Genomic DNA, 9536 nt, shown 5'->3' on the forward strand with positions numbered 1-9536 from the left:
CAGATGAGGCCACTTGTGGGATGCTCGCACCTGATCACAGATACACTGTGGCTCATTGCCAATCACAACTGTACTGTTGATTCTTCTCAGTGAGGATAACCTCTTCTATTTGTCCTCTTCGGATTGTACATAATCAGCACGAAGTTGCAGAGCTGTAAAATATTATCCTCCCAACCCAAATTGTGGTTTAGTCTGAAGGGGTGGGTTGTGTGTGGGGGCCCTCAGATTAGCGTCGTTGATTAGTGGTTGGGTGTAATCCTTTCAGGCCTTCTCTTTCCAAAACACCCCAGGGATATCCCCGTCTCCCCGAGGACCAGTAGCGTGGCAGATGGATCCTCCCCCCTCTTCCCCTTCTTCTGCCCCCTCGAGCAGCACACCAAAAAACAGTGTTGATGTCCTGGGACGGAGGTTGTAAAGTATCCTGAATATGAAACCACAGGCACCTTTGTTTAATGGCTCTCTCCCCACTTAGTGAGAATTGCCCCCGGGCCTGATTCCCATTCTACGTTCACATTTCTGCTTGACTGGAATGTTTTCCAAACCCTTAGCTAGAACAGAGAAGATTAAGCGACAAGCAATCTGCTCGTATTGCCAAGATGAAATGCTGCGAGATCTTATCAAAATTCACTGTGGGGTCCATTAGAATTATGCTGTTGACATAATAGTTTAATGGACATGATAGAATGTATATAGAAGACGATGGTCTTGAATCAGACAGGACCTTAATACTCTCTCTGATCTGATATCAGATGCAGATAACAGACCACTTGTCTGTTGGAGAAATATATGTAAATCTAATATAAACTAAATTTTTAGTAAAATGACCTGAACACACTGGAATGGGAAGACCACTTCCACTTCTGTTCACAAAAAAAGTGTTGAGAATTTTGATTTATACTAAACATTTCTGGTTTTGTAAAGCACCTTTAAATATGCTCTAGATTAGTGGTTCTCAACTTTAAATACCACCCTGAGCTTTTTTTTAGAGAACCACAACCTAAAAAGTCATTTTAAAACAGATCAAGGAGAAATTTTCATTTTTGATGAGGGACTTATTCAACAAAAGAAATATTCACCTCCAGTGTCACATCTTAATTGAAGCTCACTGAGAATGAACTTAATTTCTGCAAAAAAGTGAAAGTGTCTATGTCTGAAGTTGGAAAATGTTCAAGAAAGATCTGTAGCAGTTGAAATTCAACATAGAAAAGTCAGAGATTTTTCCAGGTTCAGGTTTTTACAAGAAACTTGGATCTAAAACCTGGCTAAATTGAGTAAATCCAGGTTTTAAATCCACAAGTTGATGTAACACAGCATAACTGTCTACCAGCACTTTTTCCTATTTAAAAGTCTGATCAGTCTTGCTCTACTGTCTACCTACTGTCAACATTTACAACCATAATATCCTCTGTGGGAAGCACGGAAACCATCAGAGGTACTTATTCCACTTTTTCAGAACACTTGCTCTAGACTAGGGCTGTGTGTTATTAGAAAAACCTGCCATTACAATTTTATGAAAAAATATTATGATGATACCAAACTTTTCCCTCACAGCCAATTTTTCTTCCATGATCCCAATGTCCCCACGAGGCAGGATCTTGATTACTAAGATGTATTTCAGGTGCAGGCTGATAATTGCACACTTTCTCCTGCATTGTTAGTAAAACTCTTTTGTTCAGAAGAAAGTCTGCAGTCAAGAGCTTGAATTCTTGATCTGTTATGGTTCAGCCAGGCAGTCTGATTGTGGAGCCTGACAGAGTTACTGTCATATTGCACAGCATGACATGTTCAAGCCCTAGAAGATTTTATATGTATATGCCGGGCGCTTGACTTAAAGAAGAGTGAAACGTCAAGTAGTCAGGCGCATCATTGGCAATCGTAGTTTCAATCCAATGGCTTGCCAAATTCAAAGTCTTTTGTGATTGCGATATTGTACACACTGATATCGTAATGTCGACTACAATTCAATTTATTGTGCAGCTGTGCTCTGGACTACATGTGCTAACTGCAAAGATTTTTATGTCTTTAAAAGTTTTATTTCAACATAAAAGTTAATCAATCAAAGTCTGCTGTCTGCAAATACTCATTGTCTTTAGGCCTGCTAGTCTTTCTTTAATCTTCCTAACATAAGTCCATTTAGGCAAAGTTAGAACATAACTTGAAAACAGAGCGTGCACATGATGTCACAAAAAAAAACATCTGGTTCACAAGTGGAAAATTATTTATTGGACAATGATACAAGTTTATCTCTGCAGCTTTACCACCCATGTGCCACATCACCCCTCCCATGTCTTAGCACGCCAACTCCTCACACAAATCCAGGCTCCTTTTATGATCGCTGTGAGGGGCTCAGCTTTCAGGAGCAGGCCAAAGAGCATGTGTGTAGACCAGGGCTTTAATTCCTATTGTATTGGTGTTGTCTTGATGTGTGCGAGTGTGTCTGCGCTTTGGCAAGGGAGGCAGAGGGAGATGGAGATGAAGAAAAAAAGACAGAAACAAGGACCCATCTGTCAGTATATAGTGCACGAATCCCTCCCAATCCACTCGCAGTCCCTGGGGACACGAGTGCGACACAACTCACTTGTGGCAGTTTTTTCTTTGTCGAGGAAAAGCGTTATCCCCAAAAGGAGCAACAATAACGGTCTTGTTCTGGACACCTTAAAAGAAAATGTCAAACAATAAAATTAAATGGATTTTGATCTTGTTTTTTTTTTTTTTATTATTTTAGCAAGAAATGTAATAAGTTGCTATGCATGAGAAACATATTCAATGGAATCACAGAAACTCATGAAAAGTGTGTCCAGATCACAAGTTCACAGTGACCTCTTCCACAGGGTTAGCTATATGTCTTATACCCTAAAAGAGAGTAAGCCGATTTCCCTTCCTCATAGTCATTTAGGAGACCAATGGGGATTGTGGGGAGACTGGCAGGCTCCAATTCTCCATTCAGGCTGCAGGTGTGTGGAGGCCATTCTCACCCTCATGGGACTGAAGGGGATTACGTGTTTGGAGGTAAGAGTGCATGTACCTGGGGAGCTCTGGGCACATCTTATTAGTCACACATACACGCACACAAACAGGCTCCTCTCTCTCCGTCCACATGCCTTCATGACCAGTGAGTGCACTGACCAGGAGCTACTGGGACCGTTGGGTGGATGGATGCTGCCTCAGCACCAAGCATCTTTAGTCTGAACAGAGTGACGCTTGCGCATCTAAGCAACAGATACGCCCGCCCACCCGCGCTCCCTCCATTCGGCCATCTGTTAGAAGGAGCCCAATAAATCGTTGGATGAGACTCTGCTGTAGGTTAAGTCAATGCTGTCGATCACGCAAAGGTCCACGTCTTTATATATCCATGGAAACGTGTGGGACGCTTAAAAACAAGACGTGTATCCTCCTCCTGAAGTTCAGTCACGAGCGCAGCTGTGCGCAGTAGCGCGCACAATGGGATCAATGTGGGGGCACGTGCGGCTCGCGAGACCCAGGCTGTCAGTGGCCAATGACAAAGGACTCCTACTGCGCCGCGGCCCGCCACGCACGAGACTGGCGGGCTTGTATTATCTCTGGCACTTGTAGTTCAAACTGTGGAAAAGTTTTTGTTGTTGGTGGTGCTTTTTTGGAATGTCTGTCTCTGGGCCAAAAAAGCACCTCGGATTATATAAACACATTTAAACAGACATAAATAGCTGAGTAAAGGAATAAAACAATTGAAAACACAGTAATTGAAAACAATGTAAGTAGTTAAATGACACATATGCTTGGATTAAAAGAAATATGTGTTGTGAATTCATGACAACACAACAGCCAGCATGTGCATAATGCCCGCATATGGGTTTTCTTTAGGTTCCTGAGAGAGGCTTGGCTCACAATGAGCTTTTTCTATAGAAACCCCCTTGGATTCATTAATTGCAACCCATCAGCAAAATCAATTTGGCACTCCATGCAGGTTTTGGCTAGGACATGGGTGTCTAAGAAACATTTTTGAAATTGCACAACATAACTGGCACGTGTATGGGTCAGAGTTGCCCTACATGAAACTTATAGGCAATTTACATGGTGGTATTATGTAACCAGGGGACAATCTGGAGCCCATTTTCAGCCCATTTCCTTCTCATATAGGTGCCATATGTGAATTCTGGCAGGGATCTGGGTCAGTTTGCCCCTTCTCCAATTTGTAAACCATTTTGTACCTTTGAGGTAAACCACATGCCCATGTTCTTAAATCATTGTATGTAAGATTAGTATTCATTGCATTTAAGTGTTTTCATAAAATATTCAGAAACAGTCACAAAAATTAACAGATTTTGCATCTAATTTAATTTAATTGTAGAGTAATATCAGAAAGTTTTGTTAAGCAATTTTAGTTTTTCGTCTTTTTGAGTTAGTTTACTTGGTGGATGGTTTTCGACAATCTTAATCACGCTTATCATTGGCCTAATGACAAAAGATGCTTTTTGTAATGAAAAGAATATACAACAATTTTGATGAGAAAAAAAATTGAATCCCTAGAGCATTTACGGAACAAAATAGATAGCCAGTTACCTTTTTGATGGCAGATGGCTATCATCAAAATGAACACAGTTGGTCAAAATGTGCAGCATTTCAACTGGTCAGATTTTAAATATGATTCTAACACCATTCAATTTTAATTCTCAGACTTCTTTGTTACGAAGAAGTCTTGATCTTAAGACCAGAAGTAATTACAATCAATTTAAGATTTGGTCCAACGAAACATAATCGCAGAATCCCGGAGATTTACTTCTGTCACTTTAAGAGCTTTACGTATTCAGAAATTCTCAGTGACCTGCTGCCTAAATGAAGTACCTGCAACTCCATCATTGAAGTAAATCGATTAAATAATCAGATTGTCTTCCAGGGCAGAATATGACGCCAAATTGGAAGAAAACAATCGAATGAACGAGTGAAAGACGCACACACCTGCTCATCACGCACCAAGTTGTCATAATCATTTAAATACGCGCGCTAGGAGGAGCGTCTCTTAACACTGAGTTTAACTAAGTGGAAAATTCCTAATCCAACCGATTAATGACGAGATGTATAGTCGGGTGGGGTGACGCAGTCACAGTATTAAAGAACATAGGTAATAATTATTTCATTCTGGATTCTAGAAAACATACAGAATATAATATTGCCTTTATGGCAAAGGTTTACTGTCATTCTTTAACAAAATTATTAAATAAATATGAAAGTCACAGAGAATGTCATTAAAATAAACTATACATTTGTTCATACGTTGAGATATAGTAGCAGTTGGGGCAGGCAACAGATCAGATGTATTAATTTATATAATTATTTTGGCCTAGGAAGCACAATTATAGTGTAGTTCATTTTGGGGAGCAATTTGTTGGAAAAAAAAAAACTTGTTTAGATACAATCAAAAATGAATGGGAAAAAGTAAAGAGGAAATTAATACACTCACTAAATTATGCTTGTGTTTGAAAGAAAGAATAATCTGAACACATTTACTTTCGATCCGAACTTAAATACAAAGACTACTCCTTTCTCAGGACTGTCACCCTCTCAATGTTTCTGGACCCCTTGACTTGTAAATGAGTTGCTCCAAAGTGCCCTCGGGAACGCGCCCCAACTCGTTCTCCAAGGGGGGTGACCCTCCCAGTCACGAGAGCGCCACGCGCTTTTGGATAAGTTTGTTGGTGGGTGGGGCGGCAGAGGGTGGGGCTTACCGGGCTAAAGCCAAAGCACATCAGCCTAATCATGTCATTTGGAGATGAAAGTTCCGAGTGCGTTCATGGCTGTTTGACTTTGGGACAGTGGCGGATGACAGTGGAGGAGAAGAAAAAAATCCGCAGCTACTCTGGACTTATTGCCTGAATTTCTCAAAGTTCTCTACTCATTTGCGCAGGGCTGTCTAAAGACAGGTGAGTTGCATTTTTGTTCAGGTTTAGATTATAAAGAAAAAAGGGATTTTTTTACCCTTGTCTGTAAAATCAGCTGATTTTACAGTTTCAGTTAATTAGAGAAAACATTTTAACAAATCAAACATTTGTCATGTAAAAGCCTAACAGTAAACTGCACAATTAAATACACTTTGGTTTATTTTTAATATGCCCATTCACCACACATGTAAGTCTTTTTACGAGACAGTAGGTTTAAATCGTGTGCACAAATGCATGGTTAAAGAAATACAGTCATATCATTTAGATTATATGTATAAACTATTCCAACGTCTCATCCCGACATAGTTGCGTGCTTGACGTAATCTCGATTCACAAATTGCGGAGTAATCTGTTCCACTTTTGCGCATCAGTGTGCAATAATTAGGGCAGTTTTCAGCAAAAACAAAAGCAACATTTTGTGTCCTTAATCCTCCCCCCAATTAACAACAAATCAGCAATAATCATGCGATTAATTTATGAGGAAGGACAGTCTGATGTGTACATTTTTTTTCTCTTTTTAATAACACTTATTAAAGAATAGTCAAAGAGGCGAGGGTTCTCAATACTGTTTTTATTGTTACAAAGACTAAATATCTGAATATTTTTTTGATTTGTGTGTTCCCTTTTTAATCTTTCAGCTCTATTTGCTGAGTAAATCCCGTTGTGTCCCAGATTGACAGCATCTCTGAAGAGAGTGGGACAGCGAGAATGAACAAAAATCTAATAAATAAGTAATCTAATCCTAAAAATATGAAAATGTTGTATTATATGAACATGTATACGGCATTTTAGCTGTAGAAGAGTTTCGCTTGAAATACACAAAATGACAGAAACAGCAGCTGATCAATGAGCAGAGTGAGCTTTCCACACAGCGGTGCTGAAAACAGATCTTCAGTCTGCAGGGTGCCACCAGAACATTTTGAAAAGGTTCCCAGATAAGCAGCCATTGGTAAACTTAAAGTGACACAAAAACTAAGATATAAAATAATTTCAGAAGTTACTTTATGATAAAACATAGTACATAGCAACAAAAAAGCCTTATTCTATTCAGATTAATTTTATAAAAATCTGAAGCATTTCCATACCCCTTTATTGTGTAGTGAAATGTTTCCAGTCCATATATGCAACATATTGTTAGACTACAGTTTGCACATTTATAGATAACCAAGTAACAACTTTTTGCCTGTTCTTCTTCAGATCAACATGATGACCAAACACTTTGGCAAAGGTGGGGATGTGAGTGAGCTGGTCAGCTCCCTCAGCTGGCTTGAGGAGGACGGCAGCTCCCAGGATGGAGATGAAAGCCCAGAGATGCGGAGCCACCACCACAGTCTGACTCTGGGAGGTCGCATTCGACCCTGCGGAGAATTTGGCAGTGAGGACATGGAGGAGGAAGAAGAGGAAGATGATGATGACGAGGAGGAGGTTGAACCAAATGGAGACAACGGCCCCAAAAGGAGAGGCCCCAAGAAGAAGAAGATGACCAAAGCTAGACAGGAGAGGTTCCGTGCCAGAAGGATCAAAGCCAATGCCAGGGAGCGATCTAGGATGCACGGGCTGAACAATGCTTTGGATAACCTGCGCAGAGTGATGCCATGCTACTCCAAAACTCAGAAACTGTCAAAGATCGAGACCCTACGCCTGGCACGCAATTACATCTGGGCTCTTTCTGAGGTGCTGGAGAATGGTCAGTCCACAGAGAGTCATGGGTTTGTGGAGATGCTGTGCAAAGGACTGTCTCAGCCCACCAGTAACCTTGTGGCTGGCTGCCTACAGCTTGGACCCACCCCTCTGATTCTCAACAACCTTGAGGACAAGTGTGGAGGTCAGGGAGTTGGCGACTCTGTGGGTGGGCATCCACTCAGCTACCCATCCCCAGGACTTCCCAGCCCACCCTATGGATCCCTGGAAGCATCCCACCTCCTTCACATGAAGGGATTCAAAGCACCTGCGTTCGACAACCCCTCCCCTAACGAGTGCAGCAGCGGCACGCCTCCGTACGACGGACCCCTCACTCCCCCCCTCAGCATCAGCAGTAACTTTGCCCTGAAGCAGGAGCCTTCTCCACATGAATCAGAGAGGAACTACACACACCACCCTGGTCAACATGCCCACTACCTCTCAGCCCACCACTTCCCCATTTCCACAGCTGGTAGCCTACCAGGCGGGGCTCAGTCTCACCCGATCTTTCAAGCTTCTCGTTACGAGTTACCTCTGGATGTGTCCTTTGAGTCTTTCACTCCCTCTCACTTGGTCACTGCTCAGATGGGCACCATCTAAGACCTAATGAAACCAGTAAGTGACTGGTCAGAAACTGTCCATAGAAGTGAATCTGCCACTGTACTAATTTTTGGACTGACTGTGTAGAAAAAAAAAAGGTTTATGCTGAACCCACTGGGTTCAGAGAGACTTTTCACTTCAACTGAGTCTACCTGATGCAAACATGTGACCATGTTTATCCTGTTATTTATTGCTTTATTGTTTGATCTTGCATTGGTGTTTGAACTCTTAATTATTTCTGAACATTTGCCCTGCAGTTATGAAAGAGTCAAACTAACCAAAACCAACATATCTTTGCTCATGCAGAAATAAAATACAACTAGCTGATGTTTGAACTCAAGAGCTCTGAGAATAAATTGATCCAAAAGTCATCCAGCTTAAATCGTGCACAAAGGTCTTGATTTTTAAGAAAGCAACTATTTATATATGTATTTAATATTTATTTTGATAATGTCTTGTCCTCTTTTTTTATATTCTTCTCTGCACAGTTTATGTATCTCCGTCTCCTTGGTTTGTTGCCATCCATTGGTAGCTGTACTTAGCTATTTATTTTGAGGTCTTTCAGGTGATTTGTTCATATTTGTGTTGCCATTTTTGTCACATGTACTGTTAATATGTTGCTGTTTCGCACTTACTGAAATAAATATTCTTATATTATATGCTATTTCCATAGTAACACTGTGTGACAAGCCTTTTTTATATTTTAGAATATCATATTTTTCTTTATATATTTGGCAAAGGCATCGCTTCAAGTTACTGTGGAGTTTCTCTCGTAACAGACAGCTTTATTCTTTTCACATTGAATTTGTCAAAGAAGTAAGAAATTAGTTTTCTTTCATACCTTTCTATTAGTAGGTGTGTAAAAAATCCATTTGTGACCCCTTGTGGTTTTTATTGCAGCCATAAGGGGTCATAAGCCAGTGATTCTTAGTGCCGGTCTTTAGTCTTCTGATAAACGGAGACAGGTTACGTCAGAAAGGGCATCCAATGTAAAACTGAAGCCAAATTAAATATGACAACATGAACTCCATACCAGATCGGTCAAGTCCAAGGTTAATAAAGAACATCTCTTGTGCTGTCCTATGGAAGTTGGACTAATGTTTCTTGAGATAAAGTCAAAGAGACCAGACTGAGATTGTTTCAACATTTTCAGAGGTGAAGCAATGTTTATTGGCAGTAGGATGAGAGCAAGACCAAAAAGACAATTTATGAGAAGTGGGGAAAGAGGAAATGAAGCTGGTTGGTGTGAAGGTAGAGGATCCAGAGGATGAAACTAAATTGAGACAATTTGGTGTGGTGACCCCTGAACACAAAAGCCAATAAAAGAGATGCAAGAAGACA

At 40.7% G+C, this 9536-nt stretch overlaps 1 protein-coding gene across 1 annotated transcript; it reads left to right on the forward strand.

The window, feature by feature from the left end:
- Positions 1 to 5722: 5722 nt before the first annotated feature.
- On the forward strand, positions 5723 to 8871 carry neurod4 (neuronal differentiation 4). The gene is made up of 2 exons (XM_028019323.1): positions 5723 to 5897; positions 7113 to 8871. The coding sequence occupies exon 2, from the start codon at positions 7119 to 7121 to the stop codon at positions 8193 to 8195; it is 1077 nt and encodes a 358-aa protein (XP_027875124.1). The 5' UTR covers positions 5723 to 5897; positions 7113 to 7118; the 3' UTR covers positions 8196 to 8871.
- The last annotated feature ends 665 nt before the right edge of the window (positions 8872 to 9536 follow it).

The sequence above is a fragment of the Xiphophorus couchianus genome, chromosome 1 (assembly GCF_001444195.1).
Source record: "Xiphophorus couchianus chromosome 1, X_couchianus-1.0, whole genome shotgun sequence".
Classification (NCBI taxonomy): Eukaryota; Metazoa; Chordata; class Actinopteri; order Cyprinodontiformes; family Poeciliidae; genus Xiphophorus; species Xiphophorus couchianus.